At 40.2% G+C, this 23,858-nt stretch overlaps 2 protein-coding genes across 3 annotated transcripts; one reads left to right on the top strand and one right to left on the bottom strand.

The window, feature by feature from the left end:
• Window positions 1-172: 172 nt before the first annotated feature.
• LOC143753630 (putative E3 ubiquitin-protein ligase HERC4) lies at window positions 173-16,069 on the bottom strand. Of its 2 annotated transcripts, XM_077246181.1 has the most exons (23): window positions 15,982-16,069; window positions 15,825-15,901; window positions 15,496-15,717; window positions 15,268-15,359; window positions 15,036-15,166; window positions 14,741-14,868; window positions 14,568-14,638; window positions 14,378-14,484; window positions 10,130-10,189; window positions 9,939-10,044; window positions 9,663-9,849; window positions 9,418-9,581; window positions 9,257-9,331; window positions 9,068-9,163; window positions 8,876-8,944; window positions 5,452-5,601; window positions 5,225-5,365; window positions 4,965-5,131; window positions 4,811-4,874; window positions 4,671-4,729; window positions 1,329-1,512; window positions 1,152-1,251; window positions 173-1,044 (listed from the first exon to the last, which is right to left on the bottom strand). In XM_077246181.1, exons 1-23 carry the CDS (start codon window positions 16,059-16,061, stop codon window positions 830-832), a joined length of 2,745 nt encoding a protein of 914 aa, XP_077102296.1. In that variant the 5' UTR covers window positions 16,062-16,069; the 3' UTR covers window positions 173-829. The 2 variants fall into 2 exon arrangements, with proteins under 2 accessions (XP_077102296.1, XP_077102297.1); XM_077246182.1 differs by lacking the exon at window positions 15,982-16,069 and having other exon boundaries at window positions 15,825-15,909.
• Window positions 16,070-16,691: 622 nt separating this feature from the next.
• ppm1kb (protein phosphatase, Mg2+/Mn2+ dependent 1Kb) lies at window positions 16,692-23,567 on the top strand. The gene is made up of 7 exons (XM_077246178.1): window positions 16,692-16,871; window positions 17,567-18,137; window positions 18,384-18,484; window positions 20,530-20,695; window positions 20,784-20,928; window positions 21,103-21,237; window positions 21,837-23,567. Exons 2-7 carry the CDS (start codon window positions 17,698-17,700, stop codon window positions 21,966-21,968), a joined length of 1,119 nt encoding a protein of 372 aa, XP_077102293.1. The 5' UTR covers window positions 16,692-16,871; window positions 17,567-17,697; the 3' UTR covers window positions 21,969-23,567.
• Window positions 23,568-23,858: the final 291 nt, after the last annotated feature.

Genomic DNA, 23,858 nt, shown 5'->3' with positions numbered 1-23,858 from the left:
TGTTTTTTCCTCTTTTTTTGTGGACACTTTTGCATATAATGCGAAATCAATGAGAAATTGAAATCTTACGTGAACAACAAAAAAATTGTTGTTCAGAAATCTAAGCTTATTGTTTTGAGGGGGGAAAAATCTAATTTGAGAATTGAGTCAAAGCAATTAAGAAAAAATGTAATGAAATAGTATTTACAACATGTCTTTTTATTTATTTAAGCATTTAAATATGTTTGAAGAACAACCAAATAATAGGAATTACCATAAGGTTATGAGGTTTCCTCTGTCTGTAAAAACTTGTCCTTCATTGGGTGCTTTTCAGAGTGCGCTTAAAACTTACTTGTTCTCTTTAGCATTTGACAATGCTTTGTAAGTTTTTATGTCATATGTTTGCATTGTTTTTATGTCTTTGTTTTTACTTTTTTCTTTTATACCTTCTGTACAGCACCTTGGTTCCACTTGTGGTTTTGAAAGTGCTCTATAAATAAAGTTGAGTTGAGTTGAGTTGAGGTGACATACCAGAATACATGCATCAATGCATCATATTATATATGATAATAAAAATCAAAAACAATATATTATACTGTAGCTCTGACATCTATACTGATTATTTACAATTACTGTATTTACAGTTTTTAGATAAATATTTAAATTGTCTGAGCTGTGTTGCATCTCTATTTCAAACTTGTGACTGAAAGTAGTTCAGGGTGAGAATCACATAGTTCATGTAACATTTTAAAAACAGATTTTACTTTTACAGGTTTTACTTTACACGTTTTACTTGGTTTCGTATATTTTGAGGTTGGGAACCTTAGTGGTTAGGAACATCGGTGGATGTTCATTCTCGTCCAAAAACCTCACAAAAGTTGATTGCTTGTACTAGCTTGTTGCGAAGTGTGTTGATACTGCTGTATTTGGGAAGAATTAATCTGTCAAAACAGGTCTGAGCCTCTGGCAAACGGTGATCTGCATCAGGACCGTCTGACTGACAAATCTTAAGAAGACGCTTTGAGAAACCTCCCACAGGTACACGGTCCGTTCCATACAAGAACACTGAAGAAAAATAGAGTGAGGATGTGAGGCAATAAAAATAACAATCCTTAAATGATGTTGTAAATGCGTCAAAATAAATAAATAAATAAAATCATGTTTAAGCTTACTCAGAAATTTCTTCTTGTTCTCTTCAGAGAACTCAAAGAAAACAGTCCAGAAGTTCTTGATAAGCTCATCAGAGGCAGAACATCTTTCATAGGAAGCAGACTGAAGACAGAGCAGAAAAAGTCTTAAATACTTGTTAAATTCTTGTTACAAATTTGCAAGTTTGCTAATACACTTACCTGGTGAAGCTCCTGCCAGTCATGTTTAGGGGAGCCGTGGAGAAGCTCCTGCAGTTCTTCAGGGTGGAACATGCGCCAGATATCGAGCGGGCAGCCCTTAGAGAAACCTCTTGAAAAATGCTCGAACTGATTCTTCACAGACTTGTTGAAAACAAAGTCGACATACAAATCCACAAACTTCTGTCTGCAAAAAAAAATCAAGACAATCTTGACTAGATAGATAGATAGATAGATAGATAGATAGATAGATAGATAGATAGATAGATAGATAGATAGAATCAGAAAGAGCTTTATTGCCAAGTGTGCACACACAAGGAATTTTCCTTGGTACTGAAGCTTCCATCGCACATATAAAAATACAGATACAACAAGTAATAGTAATACAAATTCTACAAATAAAATTATAAATAATATGAAAATACTATAAAAAATATATGGTCACAGTTGGGTTTTGTCAGAATAAACATTTACAGATTATGAACATATTTACAGTATTTTGTATAGTATGAATAAATATAAATATCACCTGAATTTTTAAGATATTGCACTAAACAGTGGGAGTATTGCACTTACAGGCATATGCCTTGGGAGATATGTTAACTGTTCAGGAGGGAAATGGCCTGTGGGAAGAAACTGTTCTTGTGGCGAGATGTTCTTGTGGCCAGTGATCTGAGTCTCCATCTTGACGGTAACAGTTCAAACAGGTGGTGTCCAGGGTGAGTGGAGTCTGTGATGATTTTACCTGCTCTCTCCCTCACTCTGGAAGAGTACAGGTCCTGGAGCGTTGGCAGGGGGGCACCAATGATCCTCTCCGCAGTCCGGACTGTCCGTTGAAGTCTCCTGATGTCTGATTTGGTAGCTGAACCAAACCAGACAGTGATGGATGTGCATAAGACAGACTCAATGACGGCTGAGTAGAACTGAATCAGCAGCTCCTGTGGCAGGTTGAACTTCCTCAGCTGGCGAAGGAAGTACAGTCTCTGCTGGGCCTTTTTCACAGTGGAGTCAATGTGAGATTATCCCACTTCAGGTCCTGAGAGATGATAGTGCCCAGGAACCTGAATGACTCCACTGCTTCCACAGTGCTGTTCATGATGGTGAGTGGGGGGAGTGCTGGGCTGTTCCTCCTGAAGTCCACGATCATCTCCACTGTTTTGAGCGTGTTCAGCTCAAGGTTGTTATAACTGCACCAGACAGCCAGCTGTTCAACCTCCAGTCTGTAAGCAGACTCGTCACCGTTTTGGATGAGACCGATGACAGTGGTGTCGTCTGCAAATTTCAGGAGCTTGACATTGGGGTCTTTAGAAGTGCAGTCATTAGTGTACAGGGAGAAGAGCAGTGGGGAGAGAACGCACCCTTGGGGGGCGCCAGTGCTGATTGTGAGAGTCTTGGATGTGTGTTTCCCCAGTCTCACTCGCTGCTGCCGGTCCGTCAGGAAGCTGGTGATCCACTGACAGATCGAGGATGGTATGGAAAGCTGGGTCAGTTTGGCTGTGAGAAGATCAGGCATGATGGTATTGAAAGACGAACTGAAGTCCACAAATAAGATCCTTGCATAAGTCCCAGGTCTGTCGAGATGTTGCAGGATATAATGCAGTCCCATGTTGACTGCATCATCCACAGACCTGTTTGCTCTGTAAGCAAACTGAAAGGGATCCAGCAGGGGTCCAGTGATGTCCTTCAGGTGGGCCAACACTAGTCTTTCAAACGACTTCATGACCACAGACGTGAGAGTGACAGGTCTGTAGTCATTAAGTCCAGTGATTTTGGGTTTTTTGGGGACAGGAATGATAGTGGAGCGTTTGAAGCAGCAGGGAACTTCACACTGCTCCAATGATCTGTTGAAGATCTGCGTGAAGACCGGGGCCAGTTGGTCAGCGCAGGCTTTTAGACAAGCAGATGAGATGCCGTCTGGGCCTGAGGCTTTCCTAGTCTTCTGTTTTTTTGAAGACTCTGCTCACGTCCTCCACACAGACCTTGAGCTCAGGTTGGATGGCAGGAGGGGGGAGGAATGGGAGTGCAGGAGATGATGGTGAATGTGTGAAGTGCAGGTCTGAGCCGGTGTGTGGTGTGAATGAGGGCTTTTCAAACCTGCAATAAAATGAGTTTAAATCGTCAGCCAGGTGTTGATTGTCCACAGATCTGAGGGATGGTGACTTGTAGTTGGTGATGTTCCTCAGGCCATTCCAGGTTGATGATTGGTCGTTGGCTGAAAACTGTTTTTTCAGTTTTTCAGAGTAGCTTCTTTTAGCAACTCTGATCTCCTTTGTCAGTCTGTTTCTGGCCTGGTTATACAAGATTTTATCCCCACTTCTGTAGGCATCCTCTTTGGCATGACGAAGGTGTTTGAGTTTCCCAGTAAACCATGGTTTATCATTAGTAAATGATAAGAATCTCCTGGTAGGAATGCATGTATCCTCACAGAAACTTATATATGATGTTACAGTATCTGTGAGCTCATCCAGATCGTTGGTAGCAGCTTCAAAAACAGTCCAATCAGTGCAATCAAAGCAGGCCTGTAGATTCTGCTCTGCTTCATTAGTCCATCTTTTTACAGTCCTTATTACAGGTTTAGCTGATTTCAGTTTCTGCCTGTAGGTCGGTATGAGATGAACCAAACAGTGATCAGAGAGCCCCAAAGCTGCCCGTGGGACCGAGTGATACGCATTCTTTATTGTGGTGTAACAGTGGTCCAGTATATTACTGTCTCTTGTGGGACATGTAACGTGCTGTCTGTATTTTGGTAGTTCGCGGGAAAGATTTGCTTTGTTAAAATCCCCAAGAATGATTAAAAGAGAGTCTGGGTACCTTTGTTCCGTTTCAGCTATTTGTTCAGCCAGCTGTTGTAGCGCCGCGCTCACACACGTGTCTGGAGGGATGTATACATTCACGAGAATGAAAGAGGAAAATTCCCAGGGTGAGTAGAAGGGTTTACAGTTTATGAAATGTGCCTCTAAATTAGGAGAGCACATCTTCTTCAGTGTTGTTACATCTGAACACCAACTTTCGTTAATGTAGAAACACAATCCACCACCTCTCGTTTTCCCCGTTAGCTCCGCGATGCGATCCGCTCGGAACAGCTGGAAGCCCGGCAGATGTATTGCATTGTCCGGTATGGCTTTACTCAGCCAGGTTTCAGTGAAGCACAGAGCAGCAGAGTTTAAAAAATCCTTTTTAGTGCGGGTGAGGAGAAGGAAGTTCATCCGTTTTGCTAGGAAGGGATCGGAGATTCGCAAGATAGATTGATAAATAGATGATAAACCGACAGAGAGAGAGATGGATGGATGGATGAATGTTAGAAAGTGCGAGGGAAGAATGAGGTTAGTTAAACAAGTACATTACCTATTAACTTTGGTCACTGGAATTTGACCTCCGTTTGGAATGAGCTCTTGTCCTTTGACCTGAAAGAGGAAAATGGCTCCTGTAAGTATTTAAACAACAGCTGTATACACATTTATACAAGTGAATATAGACTGTATTACTGTGAAATCCCAAAAGATTATATCCACGATGTCCTCATCTTCCTCGAGAAGGCTTTTCAAACTGCTAATGTGGGATTTGTAAAATACAATTAAACCACGATCAGCTCTGTAAAAGCACTGTGAAACTTACAATGTGTAAAATCTATTGGTTTACCTGGCCTCCACAGGACACAGTTCCTCCAGATCATCCAGAGTGACACTCAGCTGGAGGAGTTTCTTGAACAACGCCAGTGGGAAGTCAATGTTTACGTAATGATGGTTGTACAGCGCCATTCCACAGATAACGCCAAGATAGTAAAAATCCTTATTACATTTTGAGCGCTGAAAAGACACAAGCATCGTAACGCATGTGAGATATATGGGGAAGACCACATAAGAAGCCTAGGAATAAGGAGTGTTTGGTGTAGAGCTTACATTAGGATTGAACCAAACCAATAAATTCTCATGGACATCCAACACCCTTTTCTCCCATTTGAGAAGAGACTTGGAAAGGAGGGAGAAGAATTCTGCTGATAAGCCCCTCGCATCTATTCCATTCTCCCCGATGAACACGACCTGCACAGCAGACGTTTTCATAATTGTAAAGGTAAAATGCAATATCAGACATTTCAACTCTGATACCAACTATGTAATTCTTTTACCTTTAATAGATTAAAAAATGAGTGGTTGTTTTGTTTGAGATACTTAAGTGTGTCTGTCAACAGTGAGTCCCTGTTTACACGCAACAGGTTGCCATTTAACATGAGCATCTCTTGGTCAGGAAAGCTCCCTATGCACTTCTTCTGCAAGTACTAAGAGGAGTAAAATGATGTTAGCTTTAAAGGGGTAGTCCACCAAAAAATGTCAACTCTGTCCCCATTTATTCACACTTATGTCATTCCAAACCTGTATGACTTTCTTTCTTCTGCAGAACACAAGTATTCTGAATAATACTGGTAACCAAACAGTTTTGATGCAATTGACCTCCATTGTATGGTCCAAAAAAAGGAATTCCTCAAAATCTCCTACACTCTAAAGCCGGTACACACTTAACGACTGTAAGGCTGATTATGAATGTAATTTGATACTGACGACTGATCATGCCAAGTCGCGTTCAGTTGGTGTATAAAAACTTCTGCAGTCGTTGGAAACAGTCTGTAAGTGTGTTCAGTCAGTCTTAGAATGTTTCAGCTAGTCGTTAAGTGTGTCCCCTGCATTAGAAGAAAAGGTTCTATATGGAACCTTTAAGGGAACCTTTTACAGGCTCCCATATGTTATGAATCAAACTGCTTGTAAAAATACTTTATCTCCTGAATAAATTAAATAACATGAGAGTATTATGCAATCGTTTAAGACATTTCTTCTTGGCGTGAAGGGTTCTTTAGAATTGAACCCCATTGAACATTTTTTCTAAGGCCCTGTTTATATCTGGTATTAAGATGCGTTTTGGGCGATTGGATCACAAGTAGACGATGCTAAATAAAGGTGTGAACTGAAAGAAATAAGAAAGAAATAAGAACACAAACTACAACTTTCTTCAGTCACAGCCTTAGATGAAATCAACTGAAGATAAGATATTAAATCTCTGAAGATCTCAGCAGCGGTGGATTAAACAACTCCACAAACAGCATTACCAGCTTCACTTATTACTAACCAGATTGATTTTATTTCTGTCAGACGTCTACAGAAGTTCTTATTGAGAACAGAGGTTTAGATGTTGATGAATGATTGTTTCATTTGACGTTACCATCATGGTGATCAGCGTTTACTTTAGTTGGGCTCTTGACGCTTGTTAAAGGGGTCATCGGATGCAAAATTCACTTTTATATGGTGTTTGCATATAATTGTGTCTTTGCAGTGTGTGGACACATCACCATACAATGAAAAAAATCCATTCACTCCTCAAAGACTCAAAAAGTCTAAACACTCTCAATCATCAAGCTGTTTGGATTTTTTGAGCAATGTCATGTTGCTCATGCTCCGCCTACGACCACTGACGGACTGTCCAGCAAGGCAGCACTTTACTTGTCTTGTGTTCACACAAAACTGTGAAAGCTAAGATGTTGACACACTTAGACATCAACACTCATCATACAAACCTCAACAATGGTGACAAATAATTCAGCTGCATAATTTATTCATGCCGCAATGCATGCTGGGGGCCATGAATGTGAACAAAATTAAACATGTTCTAAATAAGAACTTCTGTAGACGTCAGAAATAAAGTCAGTCTGGTTAGTAATAAGTAAAGCTGGTAATCCTGTTTGTGGAGTTGTTTAACCCTCCTCTGCTGAGATCTTGAGAGATTTAATGTTTTATCTTCAGTTGATTTTATCTAAGGCTGTGGCTGAAAAAAGTTGTAGTTTGTGTTCTTATTTCTCTTTCTTTCAGTGCTTGTTCACAGCAGGTGTTTGAATGATTGAAAGAATGTTTCAGCAAAATCATACTAACATTCAAATAACATTCTATTAACATTCAGGAAACTGGACATTTTTATGTCCTTGGAATGTTACAAATCAACGTTCCTAGAATGTGGAATTTATAATCAAAATTAAGTTGAAAGAACGTTTGAGGAACATCTTACCTTCTAAAACACGTTCCTCTAACGCCAAGAAAACAATTTTTTTTATGCTCCAAGAACCAACACTAAATATTTGGAGAACGTTTACAGTAGAGTTCTCAACGGGCCGGGTCGGCCCGACAAACCCGACGAGACCCGCGGGTTCGGGCCGGGTTCGGGTCGAAAATATAAGCAAATGACTCGGGTCGGACCTCGGGCTTAATCTTTTCCGCTCAGTGATTTATTTTTATTTTTTATTAATCATCGCTGCTGTTCACCGTAAAGAAAGTCTGGCTGCTGCGATGCCACGTGCATCGCAGGGGCAGACCTGACGCCGCTGCGTGCACGTCTTTAGCCTGGAGAAGAAGATGGAGTTGGTGAAAAGTAAACTTGCCACAGGTGAATTCACCGTCGCTACTACAGGATTGGGAAAATCAGAGGTCTGGAAAGTGTTTGGAGTGGTGCTGGATTCTGATGGAAATTCTACAGGTTATGTGCAATGCTCAAAATGCAAGGTGCTGATGAAATATGACAGCAAAAAAACAGGGTCGTCCAGAAGATTTTTATTTGAGGCATTTTTAGTAGCCTATAGCCTAAATATATTTAAAGTTTGTTTCAGTTGTTTGTATTGTTTGTAGGCTATTGTTAAAAGACGTGAACATTAAAGGTTGATTTGAATTCCCGTCTACTGGTCATGATAATACGTGTATGAGAAAAAATATATATATAAGAAAATCGGTGTCGGGCCGCGGGCCGGGTTCGGGCCGATAATTCATGTTGATGTGTCGGGTTACATCGGGTCCGGGCTTTAAAAGCCACGGGTCGGGTCGGGTCGGGTTGTAATTTTCAGGCGGGTTGAGAACTCTAGTGTACAGGTCTAAACGGGGCCTAAAACGTTTTGTGCTTGTCCATTCATTTACATTTACATTTATTCACTTAGCTGACGCTTTTATCCAAAGCGACTTACAATTGCTAGACATGTCAGAGGTCGCACGCCTCTGGAGCAACTAGGGGTTAAGTGTCTTGCTCAGGGACACATTGGTGTCTCACAGTGGATTCGAACCCAGGTCTCTCACACCAAAGGGATGTGTCTTATCCACTGCGCCATCACCACCCGATGCGCCATTCTCGACCACTTCCAGAGTTGACAAAGTATTGACCGTATTGCTTTCATAGTGAAGATGCTCACGTGGTTGAAAGCGTTCGAACAGCAACAAGGCCCTGTTTACACCTGGTGTTAAGATGTGTTTTGGTCGATCGAATCACAAGACGAGTGAGACACATTCCCGTTTACACCTGGTGTTTTAATACGTCTCTTTTGTCCACTTTCAACCACTTCTGTCCTGATTTCTTCGAGGGGAGGGTCTATGGGTACGTAAAAAATGTTTTATCATAATACCAGGTGTAAACAGTGCCTAAGAGTGTATTTTGTGTCCCACATAAAAAAAAGAATATCATACAGGTCTGAGGGTAACTGTTGCTTAAAAATTAATTATTTTGTATATGTACATCCATCTCTGACTTACACTAAACATTCTCTGTTTGGATACGGTGTCAGCTGCAAAAGGGAACTTGACCAATATATCAATAATTCCCTGAAAGAAAAATCCATGGAAGTAATTTAAGATTTGTTAGTTATTGAACACAGAACATTAAAAATGTCATGCAAATCTCATTGAAATATTCGAATGTATCATGACAGAAGTTTCAATACTCACAAAGTAGTAATCTTTCAATTTCACCCTGTCATGGAAATCTTCTGTGAAACAAAAGCTTAAAATCATCTCACACAGTGGTGCCACGGTGGCTTCCAGCTATTGATGTAAAGAAAAAGAAAACTTTCTGGTATTTTGGTTTGTTGTCCAAAAATATATATATATTTTTTAATCTATTGCTTTGATTCTCACCGTATCTAGGAGATCATTGATCTCATGAATGATGAAATCACTGTTTGGGATGTCATTGTGGCTAGTGCAACAGACCTTCACAACAGAGACAAAGTATAAACAATTATTATACAATGATCAGGTTAAATTTAATCTTGAGATTAAATGTTTAAAAAAGACACCTTATTGAGCATCTGAAGGACCTGCAAAAGATTCTGCAGGCGTCTAGTAAAGTCATGCTCGGTTTCACCGCAAGAAATCTGGCCAATCAGCTCAGCACATTCTTTCTGAAACAACTTTACCAAGTCTTTGAGCCAATCGTTGGGGAGTTTGGACCAGTACATCACTGAGAATATATCATACAAATACTTAGGCAAATACAACAAGGCCAAAGAACACAAAGGTTGAAATGGTCCTCCAGCTTTACCTAACACCGTACGAGCATCTAGATTCAACTGAAGGATTTTGGAGGCCAGTGCTCCAGTGAGTTCAGTTATTTGTTTCTGGAGTCCTCTGATGAGCTCAGGGAGGAGAAGGTAAAGTCTCAGAGCTTCCACACCAGCTGGATTTGGGTGCAGAGACTTCAGCAGTTTATTGTGAACCACTTTCACCACCTGAGGGCCAAAAATGATGAACTGCATCTCACTCATGCAGTTTAAAATGTAATGAAATTTTTTTTTATAAACATTGGATTAATCATTACCTCTGTTATTGACCGTTTATCCTCTAATAACTTTGCAAAGCATGTTTTAACCAGATCAAAATCCAATCCACAATGCTCATCGGAAGTCTGATAATGTTCATCACAACTATAAGGACAGAACATTACATAATATGTGATGGAAGGAGTGATTTTAGCCACAGAAATGACTAGATCAGACTACCTAATTTGACCTTGTTTTTAGGAAACTTCCATTCAGAGAAGAAGCAGAGGAGAACACTGTGTTTATTTCCCTGTAAACAACAAAACAATATTTATAGTCCACTTATATGCTCTAATATATTAAATTGCTCAACAATACAACCTCCAATTAAATTAAAAAGTAAGAACCCTAAGATTCACATACTAAATTGTGTAAACATTATATAAAATCAATACTATCTGCAATTTAATATTAAGTTGTAAAAGAAGGACAAATGCATATATTTTAAGAGCATACACAAATGCATACTAGGGCTGGGCGATAAAACGATAACAATAATTATCCCAATATATTTTTTTGTCGATAAAACGATATCAAGAGTTCGATAAATATTCACTAATGTTTATGCGCCAAAAGCGGAACAAAAGTCATTTGAACCGAGCACCACACAGACCATTTATCTGCTCGACTCAAAGCCCAAACAGCAGCGCAGCGAGAGCTCACTAGAGTAGATGTGTTTACTCTGATCGGTCTTGGGTCATGAGATCCAGTGAGAAGCGTTTGGATTCAGCGAAGAACACAAATGCCTCAGTAATTTAAACGCTAGTTACCCATGTAACTGTGGTTCTGTTTCATTCTTACTGACCGCCAGAGGCAGTGTAAACACTATGGATTATCGCAGCGCCAGCTAGATAGGTCGAGAGAATATACCAACAAAGTCACATGGCATGACGTATGCTGAGCCCTGGAGGGTAAAAGCTACAGTCGCTCAGCACTCTACCTTAGTACGCCTTTCTCGCGCATTGCGAGCATGGAAAAGCCCAGGGAGCAGCACTGCAGATATCCACCAGGGAAACTCCTCTAAAATCAGCCCATGAAGATGAGATGGCCCTAGTGAAATGGCAAGTTAGTCTCCAGGGCAGTGGTTTCCCTGCTGCCTTGTAAGCCAATGTAATGGTCTCTACTATCCAGTTCGACAACCTCTGCAACGACACAGGAGCACCTTTCTTCACACCACCATGGCAGACAAATAACTGGTCTGACTGTCTAAATTGAACAGTAGAGTTCACATAACACCTCAATGCCCGAACAGGACACAAAAGTTGGGCACTTGAATCGGACCCTGAAGAAGTCTGAAAAGAGGCCAGTTCAATGTGCTGATTTATGAACTGAGGAAGAAGAAGCTTCGGAAGAAAGGAAGGATTGGGTCGTAGAAAACCCCCGGAGTCATCCGGTAACCAACGCAAGCACAGTTCACTAATAGACAACGCGTGCAACTCACTGACTCGTTTCGCAGTCGCAATATTCTAAAAGGACAAGCATTTAATGTCAATGCTTTGCAAGGGCTCGAACTGGGGTGAGCACAGGAATGCAAGCACGATCGACAAATCCCACACAGGAAAATGAGGATTCCGAGCAGGGTTCAGACGGCGCGCATCCTTCAGAAAACTGCAGACAAGACTGTGAGAGCCAAGAGAAGAGCTACCAAATGGAACATGATATGCAGAAATTGCAGCAACGTACACTTACAACGTGGAAGCTGCTTTTCCTTCCTCCAGTAAACGTTGAAGGAAGCTTAAGATGCTCGGAATGTCGCATGTTGCAGGATCGAGCCCCCGTTCATCACACCATGCAGAAAAAAGCTTCCAACGGGAAGCATAAATCTGTCGTGTGGAAAAAGCCCTAGCATTAGAGATGGTGTGAATAACAGCAGGGTCACAATACTCCAGGGAAGGATTAAACCCAATGGCCAGACCCAAAGCTGCAGACGAGCTGGGTCCGGGTGCCAGACACTGGCCTCCAGCTGGGAGAGGAGGTCCTTCCTGGTGGGAAGCTTCCATGGATTGCCTGTCAGAAGTCTCAGTAACAAAGGAAACCACGGTCTGGCTGGCCATCGGGGTGCCACGAGTAACACTCTGTGCTTACACAGGGAGATCCTGTGCAACATCTCCCATAGCAGAGGGATAGGTGGAAACGCATATAGCAGGCAGTTCGGCCATTCGTGAGACAGCGCTTCCTGGCCCAGTGGGCTGGACACTTCTGTCCTTGCGAACCATAAGCGACAGTGGGTGGTCCTCTCTGAAGCAAAAAGATCCACTTCTGCTCTTCCAAATCGTAGCCAGATCCCCTGCACTACATCTGGATGAAGCCTCCATGTACTTGGTCCCTGGAAGAGCATCTACTGTCCGGTTGCACACTCCAGCTGCCCTCAGTGAAGTGAGTCGTGGCTGACACCATGTCAGGATCTCTTGAGTCAGCCGTAGAGACCTGCGGGATCTCGTGCCGCCCTGGTGGTTCAGATGGAACACTGTTGAGGTATTGTCTGACCGAACGAGAACATGGCAGCCTGCCAGACCGCCATGAAGTACTTTATAGCCAAGAACACTGCCTTTAATTCTAGCAGGTTGATTTGTTCTGTGGCCTGGATTGGTGTCCAGCGCCCCCAAATACCCCTTCGATTCCACGTCGCCCCCCATCCTGTGAGGGAAGCGTCTGGAACATTTCCCAGGGGCACTCCTGCCTTCAGGAACTCTACCTGTCTCCACCGCCTCAACGCACATATGCAACGGTGAGAAATTATAACCAGTCGATGGCGATGTCTGGTGGGATCTAACCACAAACTGGAGTGGTCTGAGGTGGAGTAAACCCACCAGGAGGTGGTCCTACGACTGATAGGGATGTTAACAGCAGCTACAGTGGTGATCCCCCTGATCACCGATGTAGCCGCTGTTAACATCCCTATCAGTCGTAGGACCACCTCGTACTGCAAAGACACGCCTGTGCGAAAGCGAGCCAATAGTTGCAGAATGTTCGACACAAGTTCCTGAGACAGGGAGGCAGACATTAGGCACGAATTCAGGGTCATTCCTATGAACGTAGTGGTCTGTGATGGAATCAGACAGCACAGAAAACCCCAGCTTCTGCACATGTCTCAAAAGCAGTCTGGAGTCTTGTACAGCCTGCCGCTCTGTGGGGGCACAGAGAAGCCAGTCGTCCAGATAAAGAAGAATACGCATACCTCTCATGCAAAGAGGAGTCAGAGCTGCGCTCACACACCTCGTGAAGACGTGAGGAGCAAGAGAAAGGCTGAAGGGTAGCACTTTGAACTGGTAAGCTTGATTCAGGAAACTGAAACAGAAACTTTCTGTGATGTACAGCAATTAGGATGTGAAAGTATGAATCTTTCAGGTCGACACTTACAAACCAATCGTCTGCTGTCACAGACCAGACAACATTGTCTGTGCATCGCAGCATTCGAAAATGTTTATCACAGGAGAAACACTCTGCCCAACGATACAGTCAGAAGGCTTTTTCGTCTACAAATTCCCATCATTTACCATGGATTTACTGTAACGTTAGCCTAGTAATATTAACTGCACCATGAAATGTGGGATATACATATTGAATTGTTTTATTAATAATGTAGACAATGCATTAAAGGACTAATGGAATATCATTATAGTATTTAATTAATAATGTATTTAGGCTGTTTTTCATACAAATACCATAGAAATCATAAAGTTACACTTTGCCATGATAGTGAGGTGCTATAGGCTATGCCTGGTTTTATCTGTGGTTATCATGATCTAAATGCATGATACTGGATGACCAATGGTTAATTTTAATACAATTTAAACAGTCAGAATATTACATTTTACCAAATAAAATTGAGGTCATTAAATGTTTTTAACATATGTTACTTTTTCTGCTAATGAACATAAATTGAACATAGTAAATCTGCATCCTAACTCAAGCTAATACTCTCAACTCTGTCAAATATGCGTTTCGAGACAAATGTAATATTAATACAGCAGCCTGCACTGCAAACTGTGCTGAAGATACGTGCCATCAAAGTCAGGCAACACAAACCTTACAAAGACTTGAAACAATATCCCCCATTAGCACATGCAGAAACTAAGAAATTACATTTTCTATTAAGATATTTATTTTAAGGAAAAATGACAAATGTTTGAATGTTCTACCTCAGATTTGTGAAATGTTCACCTGTTTGGCAAGTGTTTGTCATGATATGTTCTGACAATAAAGAGTAGTTTAAAACCACAATTAACTCTGGTTTATACAACTTTCACTTAGGAGCAAAAATCTGTCTTTAAACTTGAAAGAAATAAAAATTTGACATTTATCGTGATAATTATCTATTGACTGATAAAAAACAATTATTGTGATGTTAACTGGCCATATCGCCCAGCCCTATACACTGGATTTTTAGCAATATCATGAGAAATCATGTGAACAGAAAGCTAAGCCAAACACTCACTTCTTTATTGTTGGCCATGTATCGCTTCCAGACACCCATCGGTCAATCATTCTGTCATTTAATGTCAAAACCCCTTGGTGACTGGATTCTGACCTACTTTCAAGCTCCTAAAAAATACAGAAAAGTAAAATATAAGTAATCACAGTGCAGCTATAATTTTATATTTATGAATTAAAACTGCCTGTCTTACTTTGAAAAACAAGGAAAAGGAATGATTCTCCCCAGCGATTAGTTTTTCAAATGTATATTCATGATCACATTCTGTGTGCAACAAACATTTCGTTTACAGTTCTGTGCAACATAATGAGTAAAACAATATTTATAACAAAATACTGTTAAAAGATCATTTTTTAGGCTATTTACCATTTGACAGATCCACGGGGAAAGGCACAGACTGCTTGATCATTGCTCCATTTCCCAGCTTGCCTTGCATCCCACATCCAAATGAATAAATCAGCTTTGACGATTCGACTGATACGAGTGTGTGACGTCTTTATACAAGAAAAGAATGATTTAGGCTACTCAACTAAACTTGAACCATACAAATACTTTAAAAGGAATATCATTATGTGCTGCATAAGAGATAAGGTTCAGTGTGCATAAATAATTCTGCACTACTGCATTGAAACACTGATTGCTTATGAAAAGTCTAGTTTACCTCCCACATGTGACCTGTGACACTTTAGATCCCCAAAGTTCAGCAACGACCCGCGGATGATGTTCGTCTTTAAATGAGTTGTGCCCAAGCTGGCCAAAACCTCCTGATCCAAATGTGAACACTGTGCCGCCCTGAAACATGAACATTTAATTACATTTTCTGTCAATTTTGTTGAATCCTCTCATCTAATATCAAAAACATGAATAAGCTATAATATATTACAAAATAATACCTTTGATAAAGTGGCAGTGTGTTCCCCTCCACATGAGATGGACACAATTTTCTTTCGGTTCAGACTATTTACAACCGTTGGAACGCGTCTGTCTGTGGTGGAAAAAAAAAAAGTAAATTCATCACTTCTGCTTTAATGTATACATTTGACACAGTATTGCACAAATGGAGTACAATTATATGGGTTTTATAACATCACTGATTTAGTTAGATGATGAAATATTTAGACCTGTAGTGTCTCCGAGGCCCAGCTGTCCAGCCGAGTTCTTTCCCCATCCGAACACGACTCCAGAGAGAGACAACACAAAGCTGTGGTCTCCTCCAGCGCTGATCTGAGCCAGTGGGATCCCACGCAGACTCTCCACACGTTGAGCTGACAGAGACTTGGGCTGTTCTTTCTCCAAACCCAGCTGTCCGTGAGAGTTATCACCCCATACGAACAGCTGACCATCTGAAAGACCAACAACAGCTCTGTATATCTACACTCAAATGCCAATCAATTAATGTCAATCATAAGATGTCAAAAGACTCAAACAGATGTTAGATGGTTGTGAATACCCTTGGTTAGTGCCATTGAATGCTGGTCTCCACACGCGATTTGAATCACCTGCTTGTCTTCCAGACCTTTAAGAGGACTGCAGAGAAAAGACAATCTGTTATTATTATTATTAGGCTATTCATGGTAATTTATACTGTCATGCCAACATAAACATACCGGCTCAAAGTCGCCCCAGCAGCAGATTTGTCCATAATGTGAACTGGATGAAAGCTTAGCTGAATGTAGCCTACACTCATATTAAACTGAAAGCAAACCCGCTGGTTTCATTATAACCGAAACCACTAAGTGAAACTGTTTGGGAATCATATCTACAATGTTTTCTTTTAAACGATTAGCTCAATGTACAACAAGGAAAACAATAAATGATGAATGAGGAAAGTTCATTGGAAAACGAAACAAAAACTTTTAGGGATTCAACCCAAAAACTATATTCTGTGTATTTTTCTCTCGTGTTGTCCGAAACCAGTATAACTTAATTTCTTCGACGGGGGCACAAAAGAAGGTGGTTGACAAAATATAATGGGATGAAAACTAACAAAAGTCAACATTCAATCTATTTTCATGCAACGAAAATGAATGGTAACCGATGGTGACGAATCGATTCTGTACGACATCATATATCTCTCCAACATCAAGATCTACATGTCGATACATGTATATTTTAACACATATACACGCTAGGTCTGTCTGTGTGCGATCAAGTTAAGACAAACAACCTATTGGCGGTGGTGTGCGAATAATTTTAAAATAGTTCGCTCTTTTACATGATTTACTGAGTGCCAAACTACTGTTTCTCCTAAATCATTGGTTTAGATCCATGTCAATCACAGAAATCTGGCCAATCCACTGATTGAACCCCACCGACGAAACGGAGGGATCTGATTGGTTCACTGGTATTTTCCTTCAGAGGCGGTCGCTGCACAGCTAAGCTGGAACGACTCAGAGAAGAAATGACCGAGTATATATTACCATAGTATATTACATATACTAACTCGTTAGAATAAACAAAAATAAATCGAAATTCATTGTTATCATACAATTTTAAGGTAGGTAGTCGATAAAAATCTTGAAATTATGTAATATTCTCGTTTTGTTGTCGCGGAATCCGTTTTTGCTAGCAGCTCGAGCGCCAAAAAGGTCGAGGATTCATCTCAATTTTGCTTGTTGTGATTAATGTTATCAATAACAAGCTTCTTCTGGTATAATTTATATACTTTTATAATATTTTTTTCGTTACTAGTTATGTTTAAAACGTCAGTTACGAGCTGTTTGAAAGCATTGCTAACATGCTGTTAACTTATATAAGCGGAGTGTTGCGTCATGTTTATTTACACACTTTTTTCATTTTTAACTTGATGATTATTTGCCCATGTGTCTTAATTGTGGGTTATTTTCCTTTTAGAGGAATGTATTGATGTTGTATTCGCAGGTTATGTGTGTATAATCGATTAACGTTACATCTTGTGTGAATTAACGTTAAATAGGGGGTGGGGCACATTTGCGTATAACCTTGTTACTGAATGACTCCACTGGTACAGGCAGTAAACCAGCTGTTTTAATGTTTAAACAAAGGCTGTCTTATAACCTAACGAGCTGACTACCTAGGTAGTATTTTTGGGCCTGTATTATAAGTTACAATGTGTTTTATTGAATGACTTAAGTGGGAGGGGCTGTAAACATGTTATTTATTTGTAAAACAAAGACAAGTCATTAATTTGGTCATTTCCTCCTTGTTTTTCAGAGAACACCTGGTCAAGACTGTAAATTCTTCAAGACACACTTTCTGCACTGAATTACGAAGCGTATTTTGGGTCCCATTTTGTTTCGGACTCTTCACATCTGTTCCATAAGTGTGGGGTCCAGCCACGGAGTATGTCAGTGGCTCTTCTCATGCGATATGCCATGCTCAGCGGGTCACGTGTCTGCTGCAGGGCCACCCTCGGCCTGACAAGCGCACATCAGGAAGACCCGAGACGGTCTCTACACACTCCGTCATCTCCGCGGTGCAGTAACTCCCGCTTTGATCCAGACAGCAGTGGCTGTCCGACTACCTGGGACTCCTTCGGCATCTGGGACAACCGCATCGATGAGCCCATCATGCTTCCGTCAAGCATCCGCTACGGTAAACTCATTCCCAAAGTTAGCCTGAACAAGGTCGGCTGTGCCTCGCTGATTGGTCAGCGTAAGGAGAACGAAGACCGCTTTCAACTATCCCAGATGACGGAAAACATAATGTACTTTGCGGTTTTTGATGGGCACGGGGGTGCAGCGGCTGCTGAATTCTGCCACAAGAACATGGAGAAGCATATTAAGTAAGGATCAGTCGTTTAATGACTGTTATGGGGGCTTTTTATTTTAATATCCCTTTTCACCAGTTTTGTTGTCACAAAAATGCATACAAAAAGGCTACAAAAAACCTCATGATTGTGCTCACTTAGAGGCTCAAACTGTGTGTTTAGAAACATAAATTTCAGAGATTGCCTTCAGGAGATGGGCTTTGGAATCTGTGTTTTAGAATAACTAACTGTTTATGTTGCATTTGGTGATTTTTGTTTCAGAGACATTGCAGAGGAGGAGAACAACTTGGAGTTAGTTTTAACCAGGGCATTTCTTGAGCTGGACAAATCGTTAGCCAGGCATCTTCACTTCAGTGCAGATGGTAGGTCCTATTTCACTGATTTATTATTTTTTTGAAAGCATGCATGTTACATGAATGCATAATAATCTGTAGTCCCTCAGCTCAGTTTTAGAGTCCTAATTCATAAGTATTCCTTTGATTCATCAGGTATACATGTAACAGAGCCAAATTGACGTTTGTGAGCAGAACATGACGATGTAGACTAAAAGAAATATTTTTGTTTAATAAAATAAACTGATCCTTAATGCAGAGCAGTGAAGGCCTGTATAATCTTCTCGTGATAGTTCACAGGCTTCTCTTTGGCTCTGTAAAATGCGTCCATCCTAACATAAAGATAGCACTTGTATATACTAGGGGTGGGTAAAAAAATTGATTCCTAAATGCATTGACATTTTCTCTCCAAATTGTTATTAATAATTGTATTTACTAAAAAGACTATGCAAGAAAAACACTGTGGTTCGGAGGACATGTTTGCAGTGGCATATATACCACAAAATGGTGTTGACGCTGTGCAGCTTGTGCAAACAAACATACACAGGAGCTTTCAGATAAATTTGACAGACAAAAACGGCAAGGCAAAAGTCTCAAGCTTTAGTTTACAACGTCTTAAAGAAAACACCCCAACTGTCATATAAAGTAAATGCGTGTACGTGCATCTCAGAGTGGCTCCGTCACAATGCTGCTTATCATTTACATGCGTCGAGCGCGTCTCAAACTGCATCTCTGCATATCCTGTGAGTTTGTTTGGCTTATAACGTTCATCCGGGAATGCAATGTGCGCCGTTACATCAGATTTGTAAGGTGAATCATTTATAAACCTACGCCAACGAACTGTTCATCACGATTTCAAAATAAAAGTTTAAACCCTCCACATGTTCTTGTTCAAGAAATACAGTGGCTGTAGCATTTCTATCATAAAGAAGTTCTATCATACTGTTCATCTTTACAGAAAATTTGCCTACACGGTACCTTAACTTGATAAAGATTTGCATCCAGTGAAAAATCAAAATGCATCAGGGAATTATTTCAAACAACATCATGACTCCTTGAACTGAAATAGTACCAAATATTACATCCGATTCCCACCCCCAGTATATAATATTAATGCATATTTAAAAATAGGGTTTTGCCATTTTTCTTTAAAATAGTCTTTGTTAGATTCATGTGTGTTAATAAGGATATTAAATGCTGTTAGAATAAGTACGATTATGCCAGGCCCATCTTATTCATGTAGTGTGCGGCCCACTAGTGTGGCCTGCTGCGTGACATGTCCAATCTTGCCCTTTGTGTGTGCGTGTTATATCTACAACAGCCGCGGACCCAGCTTACCCCCTATAAGAGCTGCAGCTCTGCACTACCTTTATGGACGCCGGAGGGCTAGATTGCTCCAGCGGGTCCTTGCGTGGACTTCTGGAAGGTTCCTGACCTTTCTCTCTATCTTTTCCTTACTGTCTTTCTCTCTTATCTCTCCTTTACTGTGCTCTGTCTTCTTCACATGTGTTGGTTGCTGGAAAATGATTGGTTAGTTGTTGTGTTCAGAGCTTGTTTTTTGTGTATGGATAACTAGTTTTATTTGATGTTGTAGAAAAATAAAAGCACAAGATATTTACTGTGGGAGAACAAAGTCATTTTCAGTGAGGAAAAGCTGTTTGCTTTTATGCTATTAATTAATTTTTGTAAACCAAGCAAGATATTTTGCTTAAACAATGGTTTTTACTGTCATATGTGCCATAGCTAGTCAAAAAGACACAATGCTACCTGGTTGCCTTGACCAATCCAGTGCATCATCTCTTTTGGAATCTCCCTCTTCTTTGTTTCGGTTTACGTTTTTATCAAAAGCTTGTTTACTAAAGCATCGCATACATATTTATTAAATATGCACAGTTGTGTAGTACAGTACACTAGAATTATGTGCAATTTTCAGAACAGGACTAAGAATTAATGCTTTTTAGTTTCTGTGTGTGTAATTAAAAACTGTACAAAAACTCATTGCGTATTATTCTGTATCAGTGACTTCAAACGCATCACAACTAACCAATCCTGCCTCACTCTCTGGTGTGTTACAGCCTCTCTGTTGAGTGCAGGGACCACAGCCACAGTGGCTCTGCTGAGAGATGGGATCGAGCTGGTGGTAGCCAGTGTGGGGGACAGCCGTGCCATGCTGTGTCGCAAAGGCAAGGCCCTCAAACTCACTGTGGATCACACACCTGAGAGAAAGGATGAAAAAGAGAGGTACAGTTTGCCTGGGAGCACTGGTTTCTCCAAGCAGATTGAGGCTCTGTGAGAGCACTTCTTTTGATCGACATGTTTGTTTCTGAAGGATACGTAGGACTGGAGGTTTTATTACGTGGAATAGTTTGGGTCAGCCTAATGTCAACGGCAGACTGGCCATGACACGCAGCATTGGAGATTTCGACCTCAAAACGTCAGGTGTCATCGCAGAACCCGAGACTAAGAGAGTTTCAGTGAGAGCTTTTTTTAAATTCACTTTAAATATACTGAAAATGTCTTCTTTCTCTCTCAAATTTTTTATATATATATATACATAAACATTTTTTTTTTTAATTATATAAATTATTTTAAAATTATATAAATACTTGTTAAAAGTTGTATTGATTTAAGTGTACCTGTGTTTTCAGTTGCATCACGTCCATGATGCTTTCCTGGCACTCACTACTGATGGCATCAACTTCATCATGAACAGTCAGGAGATCTGCGACGTCATTAACCAATGTAACGACCCTAAAGAGGCTGCACAGCGCATATCTGAACAAGTGAGTCAAATGATCCACCATTAAAGGTTTAGTTCATCCAAAATTTTTATTTCATGTCATTCTAAACCTGTAAGGCCGTTGTACTTCTTTGAAACACAAAATATATTTTTGATGAAAACCATGAGCTGTCTGACCCCCCCATAGACTGCAACGTTATTATCACTTTCGAGGCCCAGAAAGGTAGTAAAGATATGGTTGAAATAATCCATCTGGTTCAACCTTAAAGTTATGAAGCGACGAGAATACTTTTTATGCGTCAGAGACTGACACGGAAGAGAAAAAATTGTTGAATAAATTTATTTTAGTTTTTTTACAAAAAGTATTCTTGACGCTTCATAACACAACTATGTTTTTTTTTAAAGTCACGCCGATCATCGTTTTCATGATCGATTGTCCCAGTAACGTCCCAGTATTTGTGCACATCCCTAACCTAAACCTTTTTTTTTCGGAATGTCCGGCAAAAACAAGAAGATTGTGATGCTTCCTGTTACCATGATATAAACCTAATCATTTATTCTTGTCTCTATTTTGAATGCAGCAGGTTTAAACATGCATACGATTCTTAGTAAGTTAATTGTTTTTTTTTCCGTCTCCCTCAGGCTCTTCAGTATGGATCTGAAGACAACAGCACAATCATTGTGGTGCCGTTCGGTGCCTGGGGCAAGCACAAAAGCTCTGACGTGAGCTTCTCCTTCAGTCGCAGTTTCGTTTCCAGTGGCCGCTGGGCCTGAGCAAAAATAACTCAAGACACTGATGGTATAAGTGATACACAAGATCGACTCACTAATCTGAGCTGAACAATGTGCAATATTCTCCTTGTCCATCCTGTGAGGATCACCTCAAAAAAGACAGTTAAAGACAGAACACACATTTAATGTGGTTTTGGAGTTGATTTCTCTCATCAGAATGATTCTAAGCTATTTAGCCTAGAGAAGCAAAATAAGCACTGAATTAATGTCTAAGACGGTGTTATGTTTTCCTGAGCTTTGAGGTTTTCCTTGTCTTGAAAATGATTCTAACAGTTATTTAGTTACCTCAGTTCTGATTGTCTCTTTCGTAGAAACAATACTTTAGAATAGTTTGCCTTGCCGTAGTGGAATCAACACCCGTCACATTTTAATGTCACAACAGGAATGTCAAGCACTTTCAGATTTTGGGAGGTTCCATTGTTTTGTATTTTAACCCTTATGACTCTTTGTAGTGTTGAGGGACGCGCAGAAGCACATTCCTGTGGTCTACAGTCTTTGTCTGATGGCTGTGCGTATTCATAAGCCCATATTCACAGTTAGATTACTGTGTGTACTGAAATATGAACTCCTATCCTTGTGCAAGCACACGTTTCTATAACTCTGTCTCCTATTATTAGTGTGAATATACTTCTTCCAGTTTAACAACCAGCAATTTTAAAGCTACACTAAGAAATATTACTACCAAATGGAATCCGCAACCCAACTTGAGGACCACTGTGTGAACAAATCAATGATTTTTCTGTGCCTTGTCTGTTCTTATTTCAAATGCTTGAGTTATTCTGGTGAGGAACTCAACTTTAGGTTCATTACTGAAGTTTAAACTGTGACTTGTGCTTATTTAGTGTTACCAGACAAACTATTTTTATTCAGATTGTACACTTCAGCGGTTTCCCTACAATGCATTGATCAAAGTGCAGATGGTTGTTTTATTTTATTTATATAATGTATATGATGGACAGTTAACTTTATGGTATATGTGAATGTATAGATGTTATATCTAAATACATATTTTCTTCTAAAGTCTTCTAGTTACAGGAGAGAAGTGAACATTCATTCATTACTTCATTCATCCTCTGACATGATTGCTGTAATTGCAGACATTCTGCTGAAAAATCTTCTGTCATGATCTCTGATATTTAGTGAATTTTGTTTGTAGAGCCATACACACGTGACCTCAGCAAGTCGGCATCTCGGTTTAGGCTTCGTATTCTAGTGCCGTTTCCTCATGTATTGATTTCGGCATTAACACTCCTTTCATTCTCATTCAGGATTTCCTCTTTTAGACATTTAACAGCCCTTTTTTTCTTTCTTCATGTCTTCCTCTTTAAGGTCCAAAAGCGCTTCCAGTACGATAGGCGTCTCGTTTCTTTTCATATCTGCTGTTCTTCAGTTATTATGTTTCTGTCAGAGTGTATAACATTCAGTGTTAACACAACTGTGCATGGATTTTGCCTAGAACAATCTGTAAAACAACTACAAGTGTTTCCTGCTCTATACATATGGACCTAACTTTGCTATTATTGATATGCAGTTTATTGTAAAATACAATGCACCTGTGAATAAAGTTATACCAGAAACATCTCCTTTGGTTAAACATTTATTTATTTGACCTGTGTTTAAATACTGATTCATGTGCTGTCAAATCTAATTGGATAATTTAAGTCTGAATAAATGTCCTGCTGCAATGTGAATGATTTAACATGTTATATTATTGTGTCCCAGTAAATATAATACAGGAAAATGTTCAGGTTTAAACACTGATGATGCCTGTGACTGAATCCCACCCTCTGCTCCATCTGTATAAGATCTCTGCTTCACCGCCTCAAGTCAGATTTGAATTTTTCCCATCTGATACTCGAACAGCTTAAACCC

This window comes from Siphateles boraxobius, unplaced genomic scaffold, assembly GCF_051911475.1.
Source record: "Siphateles boraxobius isolate OS27281-9 unplaced genomic scaffold, OSU_SipBor_1 29, whole genome shotgun sequence".
NCBI lineage: Eukaryota > Metazoa > Chordata > Actinopteri > Cypriniformes > Leuciscidae > Siphateles > Siphateles boraxobius.
Note: the sequence above shows the minus strand (reverse complement) of the source record. Positions and strands in the feature narration are given on the sequence as shown.